Genomic DNA, 26,435 nt, shown 5'->3' on the forward strand with positions numbered 1-26,435 from the left:
CACACATAAAGTAATAAAAAACAAGTTAGTAGCCATCAAGTGGGATATTTCTTCTTTTAAGTTTTTGGATTTTCATAAATTGTAAATCTTAACCGCTTGCTCCTTTACAGAAAAATGAAAACAAGGAGAACAATACACAGTATCCATTCTCAGGCAAGTACTTGCAGTGAATCCATTTCCCACCTGCTTTTTAAGTTGGAAAGCTATAGGTTTAATTAAGTTTTATAGTTTAGTTTTGTTCAGTAGCAAAGTTACACATTGACCTAAAAGCGCTGGCCTACCAACTTGCCTTTGGTTTTCCACTCTGAATGTGTACATTAGTAATATTTTGTAACACAGCAAAACAGTGCTGTTGTACAAGTTCATGTTTGCTCTGAATAGATGAGTAGACTATGCTGTGTACTGCAGCACTACACAGATAATGGCTCTGGCCTCACTAGGAGGATAACTTTATTAGCATGGCACTATGCCCGCACTAATTAATCCTTCCTCCCAGCAGGACTAATTAGCCCAGGCAGTGCCACATTGATGGGGCTATATTCTTTCCATTACAGCAGCTGGAATGTTCAGCAACAGTTTGGTGATGCTGTATCCCACTGTACTGCCTCGTGCGTATGTATTCTTGCTCACAGCCAAAATTCTAAGGAGCAAATTACTTTCTCTGATCATCTGTCAGCCACAGGGACACAACCTAAAGCCTAAGTAGTTGAAAACCAGTCAGCCAAAGAGATATCAGAGAAATCAACATCCTAGGTGACAAATATTAAACAAATCAATAACTGAAAATTAAGACTGCTTAACATAACTGCAGATCAAATTTAGTGTAGATGTTAGAAAATTAAATTATTTGGTTTCACTATTCAAATATAAGAATATCATGTACTTAAGACACTTAGAGGCAACAAACTTAGAAAGAGGAACTTTGTCCTCGGAAACAATTTGTTGTCCTAAATATGTGAAATCAGAGTACCTGACCTTGTACACCTTTACAAAATCTAAAAAGAAATATTAAAGAGAGAATATTTAATTTGATATGTAACTTATTTAGTAAAGAAGTTACCTGTAAAGAAGCTTTTCTGAGCAAAGATGAAATGATAGGTTGCTTTATAAACCTCAAGTTCGCATTGCCATGTCTGTGGCATGTTCCATATCCGGGGATAGCTGGCATTAATATGAAACTGTGAACACGATATTAAAGCATCAGAGTTACTTGAAAAGATAACAATCCTTGACCCTGTAGCTCAGCAGTTTTCACGTATGTACACTGCTGAATAATTAAAACCATCTTCCTGCTGGGATGAACAGAAGGCCTCTCCAGTTCCTTAATAATTTAATCTCTCTCTCTTTCTGCGTTTGAAGGTCAAGTGATAGTGTATTCATTTATTTGGAAAGGTATATTACAAACTCCTGTTGCAATAGATGTACCAAACAATTTATAAACCAAAATTTTCATTAAAAGCATCACTTTTCACAATACAGTAAAGATAAAATCCCTCAGAAAGTAATATTTTTTAACCACTGATATGATACTCAAATTTAAACATTAAAAACATCACTCTAATAAATTCATTTTAAAAAGTGACAAAAGTAATCTACAGAATTACAGTATTGCAGAAGTGAAATATTAGGCAAACGAAAGAATAATGCAGTATTAAATCTGTCTCAAGTAGATCAAGCACTCTGAAGTACTTTTAAGTACTTATGCGCTCACATTCTGCAGCACAGCTGACGAGTGTAATAATTTACTAAGGTAAAGCTTATATGAACACACGGCTACACAGTAAATGAGGCGAGATTTATAAATGGTACTCCAATCCCTTCACAGCTTTCAAAACGCATAACTGTATATAAATTATGTAAGCTGCTGAAAGTTACACACATGCAGTTATATGTGTATATGTAAGTTACCTACATATTAAGATCTTGCTAAATACATTCAAAAGGCATATTTCTGTAATGCTTAAGAACCTAAAGAACTGCTCCACAGACAAATAAGTATGTTCTTTATTAAAAATCCTCTGGAGACTGAAGCTTTGTCTTTATTAATGCAAACTTACAGCTAGCATTTCAGCTTCCAAGAGAGTCCGGTACTGCATACTGCTGGTGGCATCAACATGCAGAAGCTGCCCTTTAATTGTAGGTGAATAGCCTTGCAAATGAGATATAAAAGAATCAGACACAAGAGTTACACAAATATATAATAATTTTCACCAGTGACTTCAACAGTCCACTAACAATCAAGAAATACTGTGACGGAAATTAGTACTATAATAATTTTGTCCTCTACTGTTTGTCAATGAAGAGCTTAACATGTTCTGCCTTCATGTAAGAAAGATGACAAAAGTCTTCTTCCTGGGTGTGGAAATGCTCAAGTTCTGGAGATCTTGGTTAAAAATGCAGAATAAAACTCAAACATGCCAGAAAGATTCAAGAGAACGAACAACTTAGTAAAGAGCTTTAAACCAGCCAATAACATGAGTAAAAGCAAGGAACATACCCATAACTTTACATTTATCTCCACTTCACCTTGGATTTTGGGATTTGTTTTGTTTAAATAAACTACTACTAACTTAGTTTTTAAAATTCATTCCTCAGCATGATTCAACTACTACAGTAATCCTACTGAAGAAGTCCTCCTGCTTTCAGTTGACAGTACGCAATCTGCTTCAATGCACATAGTTAAACGATACCCTCTCTAGCACTGTGTTTCCTAATCCAAACAAAGCATGGAGGTAACTTAACTATTTAAATAAGTACATGCTTTAACATCTTGCAATGAAATGTACAAGGAAATACTTTTTGTTCCTTTGCATAAGAATATACATCTCATAGCCACAAAAGAAAAACTCTACAGGATGCTCACACACATAGGAATTAAGCTAACTCTTCAGGAAAAACACTAGGAAAACCAATTAAGCTTAGCCTTAAACTCACCATTTTCACCTACTGTCATGGGAATATTTATCTCCAAATATGATCCTGCACCAACATTTACATGTACAGCATTAGTTTCCTGTATTGCAAGAAAGGAAAAAAGTCCAAACATTATTTCTAGGCTTCTGCATCAACCACTGTACTTTATGTTTCTGACTATTATTATCCACACTTGGATTAAGGCACCCAATGACCAAAGTCTCTCCTGTCCTCAGAAAAATTATGAGTGAAATACCTAAGTGCACTGATTCCAAATAACACCATTTTGAGGCTTAACAAATGCTGAATTAAGTCCGCTAGTAGAAACAGCGTAAGATATTTTGATCCAATGACTGAGAGGGCAAATGAATACGTATTTCTAACACTACACTTTCTAACCTTTTCAGTCACAAAAAAGAAGAAAAAAGGTATACAATGAAGTCATGTTATATCCCATTTGCATAAGTAGCAACAGGCAAAAGAAAAATCCAAACCCTTACATGTACGCATTTTTTTCTCCCCCCACTATCACCTCTCAATAATACTGGATATTCATCCAATATAAGAAGAAATAATCTTTTCATCATGGTGAGCATTGTAATGGAAGATTGCACAGGAAGTCCAGATCATGAATTCCCAAGCCAGTAGGAGCTGGCATAGCTTAAGTTGTTGCTTTAAGGCTTAAAAGAAACTTAAAATAAACCAACAAATATTAATGCTTCTCAGCCAATATTTCTCTTTGAGGTTTGCTCATAAGAAGAGCTCATAAACCAAAAATTGCCTAGCTTTTAAAACTATAGTTCCATAATAAACACTCCAAAATATACACAACCAAAAAGCACAGTGCAATCAACAGCAGACAAGTTATTTCCCAGATAAGTTTGCACTATTTACCCTATTTTTGGTAAAAAGCAAATCAATGGTGGCATCTGCAATAATATTCATTCGCAGTTCAAAAGCAAGAATCTGTCTTGGTTTCCCAGGCTGTGCAATTTCTGAGACTTTCATAACTTGATAATCTGGTGGGAAGAAAAACTTCCACAAGCAATCCCTAGTGGGAAAGAAGAAAAAAAAAAAAAAAATTTAAAAGTTGGTTTTATTCAGAGAGGAAAGATATATATATTCATACATATTTATATGTCTACTTGTTCACTTTTCCAGCTAACCGAATCTTTAGAAAACCACTGGATGCAATTAAAAAATTTTTTTTGTTTAAACTCTTCATCATGGGAGCCTTCCAACCCATCAATGAAATCTCCAAAAGTTTTGATGACAAGAAGTGACTTTTGGGTAAAAGCTATAAATGGACAGACCATAAATGATTTCGAATAAAAAGTATTTTAATTCAGACAGTAAACAAGCTGTGGTTTTCTTATTATTCCTAATCTTTGGTTTATAAATCTGCTACAAAAACACTGTAAGATGTAATCTGTTTATGCTGCGGTTTGTGCATAAGTAATTGATGTAATGCCCAGAAATAAACAAAATACAAAACTTTAGGACTTAGAATGGAACCTAAATGAAGCGTACATTTCTGCAGACTTGTATCTGAATATGCAACTAGATGAAAGGAAAGCCACAGCAACAAAGCACAGATAGCATAATTTATAAAAGTCTCAAGGGAGTGGAAGTAAATCTTTAAGGAGGTAGTGGTTTCCTGCACACAGCACCTGACTACTACAGCAGCTTATAAGTTTTAAAAAAAACTGAACAACAACAAAAAAAACACCCCAAGCTGAAAAACCCCAGCAAAACCCCCAAAAACACCACACAACACACACTGTCAAAATCCTGGGGAAATCCAAGATTTTATTTCATGATGTATTAAAGATCAGTATTTGTAGAAGCCATTATATGAATTGAGAGTACAAAGTTCACAGAACGCCTACAGGTCTGTGCTTCTGAAACATTCAGGCACTTTCCAAAACGCAAAATTCTTCCCAGGTACATATCTATGAACTCTACAGATGCTGCACAGGCACTAAACTGCCTTCTGTCTAGCCAGTTAAATTTATAAAAAGCATACTATCGTACAGAGACCTTCCTTGATAGTATTAAAAATATCATTAATGATTCACTGACTTCGTATTCTGATCAAAGTTCTAGAAATTGACATTTTCTCTTAAATTCTCTAAGACACTGTCATATCTAATGACTACTCTTTGGTCTGCCATCCCTACACTCCTAAGAGACAGTTAATGATAACAGTTTCACAGGAGAATTAATGGAGGCCAAGAGAAGTATCAATCTGTAATTAATAGGGGAAAAGAAGGAAAGCCCTGATTATGTCACTTTTACTTAATAGTCCTTTACTCTCTGAACAATTCTATTGTCTCCAACAGAAATACTCACGCATGAAACACCAAGGGCTAAGTGAAGAACAGTAGTAGAGCACTGGCCTAATATTTTGTCATTAAAATAGCTAGCTAATAAATACTTTGGAGACCGTATCAAGCAGTTGATTCTCCTAAGCAAGGGTAAACTATCCCACCCTCATTATTTTCATGGTGAGATTTGTACTTTCATAAAACCTTCCTCACCAATACGCAGTGTATTCCCAGCCATGAGCTAACAGGAGCATGGCAAGTCTAAAGGTAACCAATTAAAACCCTCAGGTATTTAACACTTGATAAATAGCAAAACTATTTTTTTCACAAAAAATAGAAACATAATTCATGAATTTAGTAATAAAAATTCACTGAGTTATCCTAACTTTGGAAGGCCAACAAGATAAACAACAATGAATTTACTAATCTTAAACCACTATGGCAGGACTTCTTTTTGACTGCCTAGTTTACTCCATACATATTAGAAGTTTGAGCAGTTGCACACTGGAACTTTAGAATATTTTCTCAATAATATCAGATATTAAAGATTAAAACTGAAGATGTAAATCATGGTAATACCTCTGCCTATCAGCCCAAGGCCCATAGTTGAAGTCTGTTCCTTTTCCACAAACAATGTCCAAGCCCCAACATGGTGGCAGATCCTGTAATTTGCTGTCTTCATTGTTTGCTTCTCCATCATTACTTTCCTCTGTCTCCTCTGGTACAAGACCTGTATTACATAGTATAATAAACAGATTATTAAAGGAAGCTGCTTCAAATTAGCAAGAAAAATGTTTGCTAAGCACAAGACAATTAAAGCGTCCTGATGTCTTTTTTATTTGAGACCACTACAGTAAGTAAATATCAAGCCACAATTCAATGCAGACTCCCAGTGGAAGGGCAAGAATATGACCAATAATTCTTGGGATTTTCTGTAGCACTGCTCACTGATGCCACTGAAATGCTGACATACACAGCAGTTTTATCTCTTAAGTATGCTTTTTACCAGTACAGGTTTTCACACATCCACATGCAGTTCCAAATCCTAGTTACAGACCAAATTTCAACACAAAGATTAAGTTAAATTAATTTATACAGACAATGCAAGTAAATAAAAAGGAAGACTGACTACAGCAGACCCAGAATTACTAGTATAAATTCAAGCACTCATTCAGCAGTGATCGAAAATTGCCACCTATCCTACACCAGTATACATAATTATTGAACGTGTCACCTTTGTTCAAGATTCAGGAAATACTTGGAGTCAGAGCAAAAGCCTTTGCAAACCAAAAAAACTCCAGCAAAATAAAGCAGTAGTATAATACCCTGGATTTAAAGTGAAAAAGATAGACACTACAATATTCAGATATCAATGCGTCAAATAAACACACCAAAACCTCCAGTAGGTACAGACTATCAATCTTCTCCACTCCTGAAGTACTTTTGGAAACTTACATCCTCTAAGTTTACAGCTCAAAACATAACTTGTTTCAAGAATAAATATCAAGATTAACTTGCTTCCATGTTGCACATGGACTTGCAGAAGGCACTGCTACAGAGTATTTTTATATAGATATAGACACTCATGGATAAAAATGTTAGTTCTACATGTACAGTTATTTCATCTGTGGAATTCCCCAGGCCTCTTACACAAAACGGTCTAGAAGTTGACAACAGCCATTAAAAAGAATGCAGCTCAGAATCTCACTACCTTCTAAATACCAAACTTGTGAACTTTTCTCCCATTTGTTTCAGTGGAATTTTTTTTCATTTGCAGAACAAATAACTTAAGCATTCATAAGAGTACCTATGTACACTTTTATTGGCTCTATATTACACTAACTCAGCACAGATATTCTCAAGCATCAAAAAAAGAAATTGTCTAGCAAGTCCAGACACTTAAACAAATAGCCTTCAAATCCCTTAAAATTTTATCTTTGTCCTTAACAGAAGGTACCTGGTTCATCCATATAGTAATAGATGTCAACGTCATTGGACTGCATTACAACAAAACCTTCACCCATCAGCCTTGGTGGTCTGTAATGGAAAAAGGTGCAAATGTCGGGATTAAAAAGCAATGCAATGAGATTAATCATATGAATTCAAGTAATTTTAAATGCAGCATATTAAGCATAATGGAGGGCTTAATTACATAGGTCAGGCTCACTTGTAGCTTGTAAGTAGTACATATTTAACCATGGAATCATCAGCAAAATACTATCTGTAGCAAGCAAGCCAGCAGTGGAGATACAGTGTATGTGGTACCTGACCAGGAAGTTTTTGTGGGCGAGACTCAAGTTTGATGCGATGCCAAGACACCAGCTCTGTGCATCTAAACTGCTCTTGCCAGCAGCCTGACTGCAGGATTCCTGCAAGAACCACAGGCTGCCTTTTCTACCAGGCATCAGTCTTGTCACATTACCAGAAGGGTTGGACAGAATAGACAGAAGTGCCAGGGACACACCACAGTCTGTCCAAATGCAGCTGTTCGTAAGTTTAAATTTAAAGTGCAGGTTGTAACTTCTGTTTCTCTCCTTCCCTCCCTATCACACTGTGATTCCTGGTCTATCTGCTACCTCAGACTAAATGAGCTTCTGAAACTAAACACTGTGAATATTCAAGTCTATTTGGTCTCAGGTCTCCTATCAAAAAAGGGTATGTCATATTGCTAGGCTATGTCTACTCTGATTTGCAAAAAGTACTTGACCATTAATAGTTATTATTAATAGTATTACATAAAGTAACTTAAAAGTTTAGTTAACTCAAGAATGAAAATACCAGGTTCCTTTCCACAAAGACATTTCTCAGGTATTATAAACCACAACCAACTACCAAAGTTTTACTTTCAATGTTTCCTTCCATCATGAGTTCTTTTCTCCTTGTCCTATATTATTCTTTCAACTGCTAATTGTTTTTTTTACTAAAATAGCACTCTAAACCAAAGGGACAAGACATCTTCAGTAATTAGACCATTAGTTAAAAAAAAAAAAAAGTCAAAAAAGGCTGTTCTTCCTTAACATTTCCCTCAATATAAAAAGGTCTAAGTGATTAAACTAATATACAAAACACTTCTCCTAAGACTATTATACTGGTATATTACAATCCCTTTCTTACAGTCTTACCACATGTTAATTTACATAATATTCCATTTTATATTAGTATTATAACGTGAAAATTCTGGTTTTACTGCAAAATATTTTTTTGCCACTTTTCAGCCATTTTCATAAACTGTCACTTCTTAACAAAAACAGAAAATGCCAATGACAGAAATACACAGTCTAAGAGTGAGAATGAAGCACATTAACCATTTTAACACAGCTCAAATGCAGGAAAGCTTGGAAAATATGGAAGACAGCAAATGCAAATCCCATGTACTACCAGAAGTTCATCTAAAGCAACACAGCAGGAACCTTAACATCAATTTTAGTTTGAGAATAATGACAGCAGTGAAAGAGGAAATACTTTCTATTCATTCCCGATTTTCCAATTATTTTTCTTTCCGTCCAAAACTGAATTGGCCTCCCCAATGATATGCAAATAGAGCAAGATGTGAAGAAAAAAAAAATTAAAAAAAATTGTTTAGTGGTTCAAGAATAGAAGTGGGAAGGAAAGCATTTAGAGATACATAAATAGTAGTTCATGGGAAGAGCTCAGTTTATTCTGCCCACCCTCCTCAATAGGCACAGGCAGGTCAGCAAGCCTGGAAAGCACACCGTGGCACAGCAGCATGAGCTAGTTACTTTAGCGTCTCAAGCTGAGTGTACCACCACCAAGGGCTCAAAGGAAGCCACTGCTTTGTAAAGAGCTCACATAATATAACCCGCTGTAAAACTTAGGAGCCTGACAGTAACTTCTATGTCCAACACAATCATTTGCTGCTGCCTGACCATACCCTCAGCAGGGCATGTTGTCAGGCAAAGGCTGCATCTCATTTCAGCAGCTCAGTACTTCACCGTGGAGGTCAGCCAGCCACAGCGCGAGGTGGCCTGGCTACGATGGCAAATCCTACTTACTCCCCGCTGCTCGAGCTGGTATGTGTTTTGTTCCCTGAAATACAGAATATGAGAGCACTTTCACATGAAGTGCATTCCCCTCTCCGACAGCACAGAATGCATAGGTCTCAAAACACTATGTACACGTTTCCCTAAGCCTATAGAAAAACACTGGAGGAACTACATTACTGTAAAGTGTGAATGCACAGGGCAGATTTAACAATTGTTTACTTCTGTCTTCCTAATAGCGTTTATCTATACTGACTTAGAATAATTAATAACTTGGTTTTAATCTAAAACACTATCTTAAACAGAATGACAAAGAGGTTTTGAGCTAAGCCTTCTTCAAGATGGACAATTTGACTTCTGCAGCTGTAAGAAACAGAGAAATATCTACCGGAAAAGTTTAGGACCTGACAGAATGGCCAAACCTTCCTGTCCAACACCCACTGACTGCCATGTCATCCTCATCACCTTTGTCATACTCCACTTTCTGGAGGAAAACTGTGATGTCTTACACTAAGTGGAAATGGAGGGAGAGAAAATAATAGCACCAGAACCCCATGTGGTAGTTAACCATCTTCCTCAGTCCTTTCCCTCCAGTTCTTTTAGTGTCTCTACTGTGTCTGCATATACCATTAAACACTTCTCTTTCGTACACTTGTTCTGATGTCTCTGAACTCACTACACCGGTATAAAACTTTTTGTCTGTTCAGTGTGGGGTTTTTCCACAGAGGAAAGTTATCTTCTGTATCATTATGTGTTGTCACTAGTTCTTTGATTCCCTTTTTAATATGAAAAAATATAGATGACAAGCAGCTTATAGTTTTAGGTTACCAAAGCATCACAGGCCATAGCCAACCCAACACAGCAGCATCTTTCCTTGTGTCTGTCCTAAGATAGGTTAGATGATAACAAACAGGTGGTGAAGCCAGCAGCAGAACCAATTTAGATTTAAGAAAAATATATGTTGGTCTTAATAGGGATGAATTCCATGATCAGTGTTCACTGCACAGCCATGCAAAAAAGACAACAGTACTGCTTCTTCTAGCTGCATTCTCAGCTTAAAGTGCACATGAAACTACCTTTGCAGAAAATGGGAGAGGAAGGTACCTAGTGAGGCTGCATAACCCACCCTCAGCAGGAACAGTTACACCTTGCTGGACTTAAGTTGATGGAGGCAGCAAAACCTTAGAAACGCCACCACAGGCCATGTGCAAAAGCAAATTAGATAATGGCAAAGAATGATAATGAGATCATCATCATCCTCAAAAAATATTTTATAATATCGAACCTAAACTTCCCCTTTGAATCTGCTGACATAGTCACTGCTCTCCAAACTTGATCTGATTTAATCTGCTTTTCCTAGCACAATTTTTATTTTCTTGGGTTTTGGAGGATTTAGTTGCAAAAAGCGATGGAGGTGTTGAGATGTCTGTTTGTAATATAATATGACACTTTTCAAGGTGGGTTTTTGATGTTTAGAAATTTCACCAAGTCACTTAGCTTGTTTTAATATATGCATTGCATTGCCTGCAGAAATTTCTGAAAGTTAAGACACTCAGCTTAAATTTTAAGCCAAAGCAGCATGAGAGGGTAGGTTCTAAAGATTCAAACATTCCCAGTTTCCAGTGAACTGGGTCAGTTGTTGAATCTACCAAGTAAATTAGGGCACATTTTCTGCATACATGCCATCCTTCAGCCATCAGGAGCTGTAGGGATGGTAACAGCATAAAAAGAAATTACTTAGCGGAAGCAGGAGAAAAAGCTAATAGTTTGAGTATGTTAATCCTATTTTGTTTTAATCTTGTTTGTTGTTAGTATTAATTGTAGAAATTTCCTTTGTCGTCATGTTGGAAGACTATCATTCTGTACATGTCCACAGAATGTTATTTGAAAACCTATAAAGGCACATTATAGACGGCAGTATTTGGCTGATGCAAAACCAGTTAAGGTACAGTCAAATGATGTATAAGTTTATTTCCAAACATCGTAATTCATTCTCTGGATATCGTTCCTTAGGAGGTATAGAATAGGTATAATCATTTTACATAAACTCATATACACAATTGTCCAAGAATAGTACATGTTATTTATTTTTCATTAAGTAAATAATGTGTGAAAGACTGAAATTTAACAGTTTTGTCCAAATTATCTGTTGAATATACAATATTGTAAGCATTAAATAATGTAATGCAGAAAATTTTGTCTATGATGTTCATACCACTTCAATGAAGACTGTTAGTATAGTTCACACATAAATGTCTTGCTGGTTAAAGCGTAGTAAAATGAGAAACCTAGTGCCAAATCATTTCACGTAAACACACTTTCTTTTGTTTGACTTTCATTAACCATTCAGTTATTTAAAGCTGCATAACCCCACTTCTATGTGGAATACACAGAGGTAAAAGGATCAGCACTCTGTCTTCAAAAGGTAATAAGATTTCTATTACAGCAAATACTGCACAGCTTTTGCCCATTTAAAAAAAATATTTTCCTAAGCCATACATGAATCAGCTCTACATAAGTCAACAGCTTAAAACTTGCATTTATCCTAGAAATTTAGTGCTGTCAGAGCCTGTGTACACCTATAGTACCTGAGTGAGGGAAAATAAAAGTTGAATGCCGGATATTAATCATAGAGCAGAAGACACACACACCCCCCCCAAAAATCTGCAATGACACAGAAAACCAGTACTTTTCTCCATAAATAAAATAGTTTCAAAGATCCAACATTTAAAACCTTCAGAGTGGTAAAAATGCCAACTGCCTAAACACACTAAGAAAAACTAAGTCATGGAAATACAACCAACATTATTTTCCTTCATTTTTAAAAAATAAGTAATAAAATAACGTGGAAACAAAAAAACCCAACACTTACTCATCATTTTGAAGACCAACATATCTTGGACTTGGAACCAGCATGACTCTAACATTTTCCAGTTTTCCTTTCACAATGTGCATAAACTGATCAAGGTGACTTGAAGGTGGCTTTGTGGTATATGTCAGAAAAGCATCATCAAAGTTAATACAAAGTGTTTGCGGCTGATAATGATTCCCAAATGCCAAGCGACCCTAAATCAAAAAGAAAACCCCATTATTTGTTATAAACTGTTCTTTTGCATACATATATGTATATGTTTACCTCTAATAAAGTAGTTTAATCAGCCATATGCAAATAGACAAGTATCCTGGCCATAATCTATGCATATATAAAACCACTACCTTGTACATTAAACCCTCAATATTCTATCTGCTGTCATCTCAGTAACAGTTTTCCTGGGATTTTTGGGAAGCAACATCACCTTTTAAGGAATGTGTCCAAATATCCCTATCAAAAAATGCCGGGAAGAAAAGAACCAAAAATAACCCAAACAGCTCACAGAAACCCACACATTGTACAGCACCCATTACCTATCTTAATTAATTGGTGATATTCCTGAATTCATAACAGCTCTAAGGCATAAGTATTTCCCAAAACAGAGAACATAACCATGCTTCTATCAGCATCAGCAGGATTTGTGACTGGTGGTGTCATTTTAAAACTTTTTAAAATTGTGAATGAGAACAAAAATCCAAAAAGAATCTATTAGAAAAATAAACATCAAGCCTGATTTTTAAGGATGTACTGCTAAATATTTTCATTATCAGGGTCTTTTCACTTACCGTGCTCACATTGACTTTAATGACTGGAATAAGTGATCTCCATGACGAAGAAGGGTCTTGAGATTCTGTTTTTACTTTTACACTACGGGAAAAAATAGGTTTTATTCTTTTGTCTTTTTGGCAGAAGAACTAACCAACCTTTTCTTCTAGGGGTTTTCAGTGTACAGCTCTCAGGGAACAATCATTCTTAAAGGGGTCTCTCCTGTAAGGGACATGCTAGCAGTCTACTGTGGCTCCTCCAGAGCCTGGAAGAACAGCAGGAAGCATATGCAGCTACACCTTGCGTGCTGGTATACGGAGCTGACGCAGGTAGAAAAGGAGCATGCCGTGTTTAACAGAGAGCAACAGTTAAATAAATCTTCCTCAGGGTAACTGGGTCTGTTCTAAATATTCCTAAACCAATCCTTTTAAGTCTTTGGTGTGGGAGTTTTCATTTCCCAAGACACATGCTCCCCAAAGGCACAAGTCCTTTCTGCACCTGTCCATAAGGGTACAAGAGGAAAACATGAAGAGCTTGGCTTGGAGGCATAGCCCTTACCCAAACTCAGGACTGCCACAGCATCCTGCAGCTGTCCACTACGTAATTCAGTAACATGTACTGGCCTGGCCAGCAGCACTGGAAGACTCAAGTTTTATTTGATCTTCCCTGCTCCTGCCAATAAATCAGTCTGCTGTGATTCTGCCCAAAGAGAGGCTTACTGTTGAATACCTGACTGTGCTACACAAAAGCCATGTGGAAGAAGTCCTTATAGATATACACCATGTTTTCTGAGGTATGCCATAACAAGGAATAAAGTAAGGAAATAAGTTTGTGTAGCTATACACAAACACACACCCCTAAAAAACAACATGTGAAATCAGCCCAAGTTTAAAGCTCAAAAACCAGAAAGTCCTCTCATCATCACATAGATCCTCACATTTTGTCTATTCAATGCCTTGAGCGGCTATTACTTCTATGGAGCAATATCATTATTATTCTGCAAGCATAATCCTCTTCAACACATGCTGCCTCTCCACATTGTGCTTCAAATAGATTTTTCAACCTGTCTCTGATCATTAAACAAATAGTGTTTGGTTCAGTTCACTGTGTTTTTTTAACTATTATGGTAGGAAGTCTGAGGAAAGGAAAAAGATTTAGACTGTCAGGCTTGTCAGTGCAATTTCTCTCAGCTGTGCTTCAACCATTTGGCCTCCAGAGCATATGTTAGCAAAACATTACCCAATTAGTTCAGCACTTTGCAGAACAAAGCATCAACAAAATAGCAAAACGAATAATAATTTACCTTTCAAGATTGGTATGTGTTCTCTGCCTCCCATTTACTTGTGCTTTTTCATCATCTTTCTTTGTTGGAATTATTGTGGGATCCAAACCAAATAGCTCTTGAAGTTGTCCATAAAGCTCAGACCGGTTGTACACATGAAATTCAAAATCATTCACCATAATATACAGTCGTGTTTCTGCCTTTGGATCTAAACAAATAGTAGGAAAAGAGTTTCTAAATCTATTCGAATATCCCTTGCAATATTTACAGTTTTTCAAATATGCACATTCTGCAAAAACAATCTACACAGTAATGAACAGCTGCTGAAGTACATACTGAAAAAGCAGTAAAAATCTTCACAAAATAATTACAACTGTTCTAAGCAAGTCAGTAAAACTTGGCAAATAAGACAGTTGCACACAAAATATAAAACCTGAAAGGCATTTCACCCTTACGTCACAATCCAAAACTAAATCCAGGCAGGAGCTGCAAAAAATGGTAAATGTGGTTTATTCAGTCTCATATATTAAAAGAAACAAACATAAGTCTGTCTTGATACACAGTACAGAAGCCTCAGTGACAATTGCTTTTTAGCACAGATACCAGGACTTGAGATCAGTCTCAAACCCCAAATGGTTTTCTACCCAAGCTCCATGGTACAGCAGGCCTGAACTGGGAAATAGCTTTCTTTTACAGAGAAACAGAAAACATTAATATGCAGAACTAACAAGAAGCATACTCATTTTGAACAACTGGTCAATATTTTCACAAATCTGAAATGTTAACTGTAGTATCATCTTGACTCTGACACTTAAAAACTAGTTTATCCGCTGATTGCATACAGAGCTGTTGGTGACATACTTTGACATACTTTTGCCTTAGATAGTATGACCTAATTATGTAGTTAATGTGAGGAAAAAGCTTGCACAATTTCCCCCTAATTACCCAGTTGAACGAGTGCCCATTACACATTCACTCAAGAGACCTGAGCTGCTCTGAAACCTGATCTGATCTTTCTAAGTCAAACAGACTTTAGGAAGCTGAAGCATCAACGGTTATTACAGCAGTCCCCAATCTGCAACTCAGAGGGTTGAAACTGAAGGCAAGAGTTCCCACAGACACTAAAAATTAGAAAGTCAGAGCGAACACAGTTGCTGTTGTGGTCAGGGTCAAAAGAAGAAATGCAGCTGCCCAAGAGCCAAAGCTTAGAGATACCCACTTTATTACATACACCTTCTTTTCTAACAAACTCATCTGTCTCCTGATGTTACACATCTATACAACACTCTGTCCCAACACCACCAACCCACCTTTTATCCCTCACACCTAAATTACCAAAAATTTCTGTATCACTATAAAAAAAAGTAGATGTATAATAAGTCTTCAAATAGCACTGACATCACAGTTTTCTTGAACAGGAGACAAAGAAAAGTTAATGAGCCAGTTTCAGTTCCTTCCTGTTTTCATGAAAGCACTATCAAATCTGTTTGTTGGTAATGTTAACTTGCATCAATAAGATACAGGGAAAGGATGACATGGACAAAGACTGGAATACGCAAGTGTTTACTTGAGAGATCTCAATATCAACAAGAACATAAATAAATGTAATTTTTCAATTCCTGGAGGCAAGCATTAGACTTCATTAACTAAATGAAATAATATGTAGTAATTCATTTCTTCAAAGGAGATTTAAAGAGACAACTATGTCTTTTCCTAATACCGAAAATAAGATTTGACCTCCAAACACCAATTTGGTTGCCTATAGACACTTCAGAGGGGGTGAGGGAGGGGGGTGGGGGGTGGAAAGGCAAGGAAAAAAGAGACAAGCGCATCTGAGTATCATATTGTTCAATGATTCGAAGAAGCATACATGTAGGTCATGTAAAAGTAAGTATCAGGTTGATAGCAAAATACTGAAGTTTTATCAACATTTGCTGGAATCAAGGTGACTAATGTAGCCAAGGTTTGGACATTTGCTTCCTACAGAGTTTAACTGAAATGTATTATTTATTTCTTATTTATTCAAATGGTTTTATCAAACCTACCCAAACAATTCAACATAAATATACCCACTAAATAGAACCTAACGGGATCATGAAAAAAGTCACTCCTGACAATAAAAAGGAAAGGAACTGGTTCTCAAAACTGTATTCCCCCTCCAAATAGTACCTCACAAACTACACTACGTAGTTTTACAATACGAAAACCTACAACCTGCTCTGGCACCTAAACCAAGACATTTGGGTGTGCTTCATTCACAACATAATCCTCCAACTTCTGTTCCTAAAACACTTTCATTTCTCAAGTATGTATAAAACCTACTTTCTCAAGTACCAGTACAGTTCTACTTAACACTCACATAATTTACTTTTTTCTATTAAGTTCTTTCAACATTGGTATGACATGCCTAGTACATACATAGTGCCATCATGAAAAACAAGACTGCACTTGGTAAATTGAACTTAGGAACTTTCAAAAAAACCACAGCAGGAAATGCAATTTTGCGACAGGCTATCAATAATACTTTTCCAAACTTTTGGGGCTCAAACTTCCTCTTATGCAAGGAACTGTGATTAAGTCTTTATGAGAAGCATCCTTAAATTACGGTGCAAGCGAAGTCTTACAGCAACATTTACTTTCAGTTACAGTTGGCAGGTAAACAATGCATCAATTTTGATAGGTTAGTTTTCCTCTTCTCAGAAGAATGGTAACAAAATAATTCTCTTTCCTTTAGAAAAAAATGTGAAAAAAGAAAAAAAAAACAAACCAAAATACAAAGCTTTTTCATTTTTTCCATTTTCTGACACAAAGGTTTAACAGTAATGCTTCCTAGCATCCATTACAGTAATCTACCCTTTGATCATAAACATATATTAACTACTAGAAGTTCAATATGAAGACTACACTATAAAGCATTTTGCAAAGCACATGCACCAGAGTGAAGGAAACTGTTCTCTGAGAAGCCACCAGATTAGAAAGCAGTTATCAGGGATAAATATTCCCAGTAACACATAAACATATTCCATGGGAATGTGGAACAACACTGGATTTTTTTTTACCAACTGGAGTACCAACCTGGAAGCTGAAGTTACATAAAGATTGAATACATAAAACCTAGCATTAAAAAAAAAAATATTACTTTGGCATAACTTACTGAACATCTAAAGCACTCATCATCACCTAGTCTTTTTAAAAAGTCACTTATTTCACTTCCAGGGAAAACTTTGCAACTTGTATGACTGAGCTGGAAGAATACTGAAGCCCTTCTGGTTCTAAAACCTCTGAACATACAAATGCTTTACTAGTCACGCTCCTCCCACAAGTTCAGTGGAAATACATGAGTCTGCATTACCTTCAGCACATTCCTTCAAGAGTCAGAGACACACACAAGGTTCACACACACTTGAACAAAGACAGCTTTTAAAAAATTTAAGATGCCCCCATGCTGAAGTTCAGCTCCTTGCATACAATTGCAATGGCACTTAACATCGATAATCTTACCAGTGAAAACTAGGTTGAGTACAGCCCTTCACCAAAGAGGTGATGTCAAGGACCTTGAAATAGGAGTTCCCCTACTAAGTTCTCCAAGTATTTCAGGATCCTTCACTAGCCTCCCGTTTGTGTACAAAAAAAATCCTCCTCTAATACTCAAAATATCTCTCAGAAAAAAAACATAGAATGAGGTCACATTATTTCTACACTAACAAAACTTTATCACCACTATGAAAACCAAAATCCCACTCCTGTCACATTTCACTGTTAGGAGTATGCTGCACTTCAGTTACAGAACTTAAAACCAAAAAAAGCACAATATTCAGAAACTAATCGTTATTGCTTATACATAAGTCTTAGTAAGATTTTTTTTTTCCAAACAAAAATATTAAAATATTTAAGGCTTGTGGTTTTTTAAGAATCTGTTGGGATTTTTAAATTGGTAGTAGCCCTGATTCAGCCTACATGTTTTTCTACAGGAAAAAAAAAAATCTCAGCTCTGGTTTGGGTTTTTTTGCTTTACGAAGGATCTGAAACAAAGCTATGTACCAGTAATGTCTACCTACAGCAGGTTTTCCCAATATTTAAGATGCAATTTACCAGAAGCCTTTTCTATTTGGATGGGTACAGGTATTTCTGTTGCAATCAGATTAAAAAGTATTAGGAAGTGTATACCACAATAGACTAAGAATCACTGAAGATTTTATTTTTCCTTTAAGGTTAAAAAAAAGCATCTGCTAAATAATCAAAATGTCAAGTGACCTAGGTTATTTTTCCTAGGAAAATGAGTAATTATTTAAAATAGTATTTTATTCACATTACTATGTTGTTAGACCTATACACCTTTGACCTCCTTGGTTACTTGGATTATTTGTCCACAAATTATGCAGTCTTAAATGCCAGCAGAGAAGGTTAAAGCCTTGAAGTACTGCCACACAAAAATATCACCATAAGAGACAAATACACCTATCTTTACTACATTAGGTTCAATACATTTTTTCATTCTGTGAGCCACTAGAGAAATTAGTTTTAACTAGCAGATGAGGAAGACTCTGAAAATCTGTTGGATAATAACCTGTGGCTGGAAAAAAAAAATATAATTAACTCTAAGACTAGGTTCCACTTTTTGAATTAGTCAGGGTATAAAGACCTTGAATTGTGTCATATCACCTCAGAGGCTTAATAATGCCTCAATAAAAAGAAGTGAGCAACTCTTCCTAATTCATGTCACTATATTGAACAGTGTCTCCTATTTACTTGTATAACATGTATGCAGTACTCCTACCACTGCTGAGTTGGTACTGGCAAAGCAACAGCTGTACAAGCTTGCTGACAAGTCTAAGAGGCTTCACTTCCAAAGGGGACATGAGAAAAAAAAAGCCCTCCAAAGTTCAATGACGCTCTCAGTTAGTGCCCTCCTTAACTGTAGACAGCTGCCATTTGTGGACCTCCTTGAATTAGCCATGGAGCCGTGATGCTTCAACAGTCAAGAGGGGCAGGACCTGAAACTCATTCAACCAGATACTAATCCTATAAATGACTAAGCACACATCACAAGGCTACTTATGTTGTGTCGCAGTGTTTTCCGCAGATACAACTGTCTCTGGCATCTGGTGTTAATTGTCCTTCGGCCACAGATAAGGAAGAAAAAAAATTAATCTTTCACACTTCCCCACTTCTATGACCACAGATGTCATCAAGACACCGGCTTATCAAATATTAAAGAAAATCCCCTACCATAACACTTTTACTAAAATACTGAAACTTGATAACTAAAAGTCACTTCCAGAACATACGAAGCCTCTATTTATCATTGTTGTAAACTTCAATGGAGGGCCAACTATGCTTAGACTGCAGCTTATGAAGACTATTAAGATAAATGGTTTGTTTTCAGAAGGGTTCAAGTCCCCAATAATGAATCCTGTATTTATTTCATTGCGTTGTTCTAGTCTACTAACACAGATCAATCAGTTAAAAGAACCCCTACCTTCTGATGATTCAGTGTACTTCAGGTACATATTAACAAATCAAATACACATCTGAGATTGTTCAAAGGAGTATTTTTCTGTAGGTTACCTGTAAACTCAAACTTTGAAACCTTTTTGAGAAACCTACCATGCTGTTTCTGCTTAGGGTTGTACATCTTCCACCAGCGAAATATGATAAATCCATCTTGTATTCTAAATAAAATAAGACAGATGTTAAAGAGAGTGATAATGCAAAATCCTATGTGCAGCTGCATGACATGTTGCCTTATACAGTGCAGAGATCTGCAGTTGCACTAGTGTACGGCAATATTAAAGCACGAAGCATTACAACATAAAGCATACAGTATAATATTATACTATTATTGCATTAGCTGAAACTCATATAAAACCCCATATCGATTGCCTTCTCAAGGCTTTCCAAATTTAACAGTAAGAATCAAAACTACAAACTATTAGCTAGTGTGCAGTTCACGACACAAATTATTCTCAATTCCAGTAAATTAAATGCAAACTACTTGGCCAAAATTAATCTTCCAAATTTAAGAATAGGAGCATGATAAAGAGAAATATATTAATGATAAAATAGTTCTCCTTCAAACTCTAAAGTGTTTTCTTTCTCAAATATTAAGGACAACTAGAATCTTACCCGATACTCACTTCCAACATATAATGCTCAAACAGCAAACGAGCTAACAAGTATCTAAGAATGTCAGTTTATTTTTAACATTCATAAACATATTTACTGCGCATTTTCAAGACAATATTTTGATATGTGTTATTTAGAAATATACATTTACTGTATTTGAAACTGCTATTTAGAAGAGTGAATCCCTTGGAAATCTGTACCTGATAGACATGTCTTCTGTGATGAAATAGATTTCGCGAACCATGATTTTTCCAGACAGCACAGAGAACGAAAAGGAACCTAGTGTGAAGAAAAAGTGTTTATCAGACATTAGCCTAAAGTTGTTGATGCTTTATTTTCTGAACGGGAGGAATATAGTATTCAACTATCTGAAATAGATTTACTGAGTATCTTGAGTTTATCCTCGGAAAACACACTAACTTTCAAAGGAGAAGGGAAGTCAGAGATTCTGAAGATACATGACAAAAAGCACCCAGCTCTAAAAGATGCATACCCAAGAATACAACTAACCCCAAGATGCACTAGTCACTCAGAAACATTCAGGTGTCTTACAAAGCTTGCAAAAAGAATTAGGAAAGCTGTTTTGAACACTTGTAAGTATCAAGCCATTGTATGCAAGAGTATAATTAGAGCAATAAAGATCCCTGACAAAATAATTTTTCAAATTTTAAATGACTATAAAGTTTTCAGTCCAATTATTATGACAAATTGTGTTTACACCAGAAAGGATTAATAAGCATGAAAAGACCAGCAGGTAATGCAATAGCCCATATTTTTCCTAAGGCTTTTCACTTCATCCACAGAAAGTTACATAAACCATGATTTGTTCTAAAAAAAACAGAAAAACCAACATTAATCAACTGAAGCCAAGCTGTAAATTATGGGATTTAATTAATGCTATGTTCTTCTTGCTGATTAAGTTTATAAAGAACACCACATATTTCAGCAGCTATGTCCAGCTGCCTTTACTTAAACATTTCACAGAGAAATTTTAATAAAAGCCCATAGATCAGGTGTAGCAGCCAATAACTATTTCATCTATATTGCTGTTCAAAAAAGTTGGATTTGAAGATGGCTTGAGTTACAGTTCTTAAATTCTTGAGGATATAAGCAAATTATTTCAGGAATCTCTTTGGCAGGCAGGTATAGGTAGGTTGTTTATTTTTAAGTTTTCACTACTTTTATGATCAATAGTTACAGAAGAAGTCAAGAACTAAAGTCATCATCATTCTGGGAAGCAGACAGCAGAAGGCATGGAAGAATAAAAGAAAGAAAATTGAAAGTACTGTGAGAGTGAGGTTGTGGGATACAGCCCTCTGTGACTCAGCATCAGATATTTTTGTAATGTGGGTGAGTACCCAAGTGATTTGTACTGACCTGTTTTATTAAAAAATGTTTTAAAATATGAAAAAAAAAAAGTTAATGGATTTTGATGCAAATGTTCTAGCCAGTATAAATTCTACATATCACAGTCCCAGTATGGATTAACATGATTAGTTATTCTAACAGCTTATTTAGAAAGCAAGGACACTGCCATAACAAGGAGTCAGGCTTGAGACTCTACTGTGCCCCTCTGAGCCCACTCCAGCAGTTGCTACCCCCTCTTCAGATGCTGTATAACCAGCCTCAAAGGTGTGGGGGAGTGGGAAGTCACACCCCTTAACACCAAATTATGAGACAAATTCAGAACCAGCTCAGCCAGGTTCCATGGAAGACTGAGGTCAATCTTCTCCTTTTAGGGCACTAACCATTATGATTACAGGGCTCTGAAAAAGGGGGGCAATGGAAAAAATACAGATTTTAAGTACACAAAATATACAGACTAAGCAGGAAAAAGTAAACTCAACTTAAAATCAAAAAACCTGTCAAGTGAACTTTAATATAAAATAACGAGACCTCAATGAAAAAGAGGGTGTTTTTCTACCTACACCAAGGATCCTCCCCTAAAGTATGGTATCAAACCTGTCTGCTTAAATTAAACCCATGGTGATAATTTTCAAATTGCTATAATAAAGGAAGACTTTAATTTTACTTCAAGTTTTTAGCAAATTAAGGTATAATAAAAAGCCGTAGATAAACAACAGCATTACAGTAACCATAACTTACCGATATGGATGTAGCCATGTTTATATAATCTGTTAAGAACCAACGTTAAAATGAGTCCAATGTTCCGGGAATTATAGTAAGTTAGGTAGATAATCCATCCACAAGACAATATTGTCGCTGTTGAAAGATTAAAATGAATTAAAATAGTTTCTAAAGTATGCTGACCTAGATAAAAGCCTTACCTATTAAGACTATAAAGCATAACAGTGTTCTTCCTCTTCTCCAAAAAACTTTGAAACTGCTGGGACACTTTAATGGGTGTTTTCAGAGAGATGGTGTGAGAAGTGTGTGAAGAGATAGGCGGAAAACAAAGAAGGGGTAAAAGGAAGTTCAGAAAAATGTAGATTCTTTACTGCTCTTCCATTCCCCAATATAAAAAAAACTTGTCCTCTGGAGGACCTACAAAAGGCACCACATAATTCATTATATCTGTCATCATCCAAGTGAACTTTCATAGACCAAATCATAACGTGCACTTTCCCACATGGTCATTTATTAAAAAAAAAAAAACAACTAAAAAAACACCACCACAGAAGTCATACTACCTTCCTTCTCCACCCTTCTCCAAACCGTGAACTGTAACTTAAACTTCTAGTCTTTCATATCTTAACGCAGGAAACAACATTATCACATCTGAAACAATTTCCTAAATTGTTATATCCCAAGAGAAATGTACCAGTCCTTGGGTCAGCAGAAATCTGTCAACAGTTCAAGCATGGAATTTGATAGAAAAAAAAGGAAATAGCAATCCAATGAGAAACATATTAAAAAAAGAAAAAAAAAAAATTAGGTCTGCTAATCCCTGAAGTAATTTTTACTTTAGTTGATTAAGAGCTAGTAACCTATTTCTAACTACAAGGGTTCTCATAGCTTCCAGAAGGACAAACCCAAAAGGAATGGGACTGCTGGGAAACGGACTAGTTCTAACTTACTTGACTGATAATTAACATTCTGTTTCATCCAAAGCAGAGTAGGAAAGAAACCAATTTTTGTATTTGAGGTATCTCTACCATTATATTAACTGAACTTTCTAACAAAAAGTTTTCATTTATGTACAGAATTCATACTGAAAAACTCAGATTTATTGTGCCTTTTATGGGAAAGCTGAAGTGCAGAAAGGCATATGGGTGTGATGCCTTCACTCTGCAAGAGTTCAGATGATTACACCAAAAAAAAAAAAAACAAACCACCCATTACAAATCAACCTGTCCTTTGCTGCCCCTTAATTTTTTTGCAGTGTGATGCTGCACTGCTTTGTAACAACAACTGTGCTTTCTTGAAAGATGAGGAGAAGGCAGAAGAGAAAGACTTGCATGACTTTGTCTTTTCCTTACTGGAAAACTGATCCAGTGTGGCCAAAATTCAAGTAGCTCAGACACCCAGGTAAGCTGCCTGATGTGTAAAACAAATCAGATCTGTGTGAGTGACTACACAGGAACAAGGCAGGGAGGGTTAAAGCTATACCCCAGGAAAGAAACTGCTCTTGGCACTCTGTGAAAGCATACTGCAAGGACAGCATTTAACTCCCCTCGCTTTCAGATGAGTAAGCTACTCGCTGCTGGTCCTCTATCAATGTAGGGAGGAAGGTGGAGTAACTCACACTCAAAGGGTCTCATTACAGTAATAAAACTTAGTTTGTGATCAAAGTTCAACTACACATTTCTAGATACCTAAAGCCAAGAAGGTTCCCTCTTAAGGTGACATATACCGAGAAAAATCAGCAAACTAGTGAAGTCTCCAGGCACTATGGTCCTAATCCATTGCCTTTACCACTAGTCTCACTTCTAGCACAAATTGTAGCCTTTTCTTTTCCCTCATCAAATTTAGTCTCTGCTATTAAGTGACAGATCCCATAAACTCTATTCATCTCATCATTATATTCTTCATTTTAAAAGCCTTTTCACTGAAACGACATTTTGGAAATTACATTTAGAAGGTTTGACTGTATGTCATTTTTAGAAATTATTCTGGAATTGAGCAACAGCTCTTTGAGAAGCATGTTCATTTCTAGAATTCATCACCTCTTTTACTTGGATCAATAGCTATCTGTTTCAGGATTCAGAAGAAAATACTTTCTTTTATTTTGTTCTTTTATAACAAGATGCCATAGGTCAGCAGATGAAAGCAAAGGAGGAATGGCTGATTGAAACTAAGTCAGTTAATATGTATTACTTCAATATGTTTCTACACCAAACCTCATAATAACAGGAGGCTACACAGCTTTTTCTGTTGTTTGTGTCATTGTTTCTAGAATACCAGGTGATTTCTTAAAACTGAAGAGATCAGCAGCTCCCCAAAACTGTGTAAATGTATATAGGTCATTCTGCCCCTATTTCTAAAGGGGATGGACTACATTATTTCTTAAAGTTTCACCCACCCTTCCACGAAACAGATATTCGTAAGTTTAATATATTCAAGCAAGTAAGAAAGCTAAGCAAAGCTTTTGGCTTACTGTACCTGTTACATGGACTTGCTTATATCCTACATACTTTCCAAATAGAAATACTAAGTTTGTTCTAAGAATCCAGTGCAGAAAAGGAAAACCAGAGAAAGAAAATTCTGCAGGCTGCAATTTGACACTTTCATTCTTTGGTGAAAGACCTGAACATCTCCAAGTCTCAAGTTAAAGCTTCCAAAGACAACCTTTTCAGATCTGTTCCTCATCTGTTCCATATTTTACCATGAGCAACTATCAGCATGGTGACTTCTCTTATCTTGATTACACTTAGGATTTTATGTTGAGTACGAACTTTCCATGGCAACATACCAAAAGTGAAATAAACAATATTCAGAAAGCACCCCCGGCTAATTTTCCTATGTCCTTTTCATTCAGTCTGGCCTACTGAAAAATAATTCTAGTACATCAGTAGCGAACAGACATGGTTTAACTTCCCAGAAGTCAAAATATAAAGTTATTTTTCCTGGGCTGCCCCTCACTCTATTTTGCTGCCCCTGATCCACCTGTGCATAGATTCAGAAAACACAACTACCTACACACAGATATAAACAATAACACTGATGTTATAAAAAAATAGCATACCTAAATCAGGCACATTTACAAAAATAGCCCATAACAAAAAGTACACAATGGCTTAAAGACATTGTGGCACACAATTTAGTCTAGAAGTTACATCATTAAATGCAGTAGTCTTTATATCACTATTCAAACTATACGATATTAAATGGCAGATATGTACATAGTGGTATGATGAAGTTATTGTATTTGCCTGTCAGTGTGTTACAAGGCTAATCCTTTGTTAAGGTATTACTATTAATCACCAGCTTACTCTGGTGTTAGAAAAAAATGTATTTTATGAAAAGAAGTTCTCACTGATTTCTTATTTTGCAGAGTTGAAGTTGTAGAGCACCATCCTTTGCACATTGGACTTATCTCACAAGAGTTGCAGCACGATTAGTATTGGAAACAGTTCCATGTTTTTTTCTTTCTGAAGTACTTAAGTCGCATTGCTATACCTCACTAAACAGCTGTATGACAAGTAAAAATCTATTTTCAGTGTTTTGATGCAATTTGGTAAGAAATTTGATATTGGTATGCCAGCATTTAGAGAAGTACATTTAAAAGTTCACACAAAAAAAATTTATCCAAACCAGAAACCTTACCTACTAACAGCCAAACAACATTGGAGTCATGTTCCGTTAGGAAGTCTTCCAACTGCGTGATACTTGGAACAAAACTATCATTTTTTCTTTGATCCATTGCTAAACTGTTTTTGCACCACCACCTATAGAACTGAAAAAAGAAAAAAGCAACAAAAACCCCAAAATGAGTAACAAGCACAGTACAGTTTGGAAAGAATTGTGTATGTACCATGTGAAATGATCTCTTAACGGTCTGTTTCATACAAATTTGATTTTATTTATTATATTCCTTCAATAACATCTTCCGGGTTCTCAGCTACCCTTTCTTCTATTCTAGAGCTACAGAAACACTTCCACTCATCTCTGCTGAAACTGAGTGCCTTGCTAAAGCAGATTATAGATCAACAGAATGCCAGCATACACTCTCCAAATTTAGCATGAAT

The 26,435-nt window shown here is 36.0% G+C and overlaps 1 protein-coding gene across 9 annotated transcripts in view; it reads right to left on the reverse strand.

The window, feature by feature from the left end:
• The window catches only part of KIAA1109 (KIAA1109 ortholog), a 116,779-nt gene extending 90,636 nt beyond the window's left edge, over window positions 1–26,143 (reverse strand). For all 9 annotated transcript variants that reach the window (XM_026847371.1, XM_026847367.1, XM_026847368.1 and 6 more), the window contains exons 1-13: window positions 26,014–26,143; window positions 22,393–22,509; window positions 20,487–20,565; window positions 19,768–19,832; window positions 14,182–14,368; window positions 12,899–12,980; window positions 12,114–12,307; window positions 7,198–7,277; window positions 5,820–5,970; window positions 3,808–3,964; window positions 2,935–3,013; window positions 2,058–2,149; window positions 1,061–1,178 (exon numbers count right to left, since the gene is read on the reverse strand). In XM_026847371.1, the coding sequence (XP_026703172.1) occupies window positions 1,061–1,178; window positions 2,058–2,149; window positions 2,935–3,013; window positions 3,808–3,964; window positions 5,820–5,970; window positions 7,198–7,277; window positions 12,114–12,307; window positions 12,899–12,980; window positions 14,182–14,368; window positions 19,768–19,832; window positions 20,487–20,565; window positions 22,393–22,509; window positions 26,014–26,110 (1,498 nt within the window). In that variant the 5' untranslated portion in view covers window positions 26,111–26,143. The remainder of the gene's footprint in view (window positions 1–1,060; window positions 1,179–2,057; window positions 2,150–2,934; window positions 3,014–3,807; window positions 3,965–5,819; window positions 5,971–7,197; window positions 7,278–12,113; window positions 12,308–12,898; window positions 12,981–14,181; window positions 14,369–19,767; window positions 19,833–20,486; window positions 20,566–22,392; window positions 22,510–26,013) is intronic.
• Between the last annotated feature and the right edge of the window lie 292 nt (window positions 26,144–26,435).

Source organism: Athene cunicularia, assembly GCF_003259725.1.
Source record: "Athene cunicularia isolate RWA chromosome 4 unlocalized genomic scaffold, athCun1 chr4_part2, whole genome shotgun sequence".
NCBI lineage: Eukaryota > Metazoa > Chordata > Aves > Strigiformes > Strigidae > Athene > Athene cunicularia.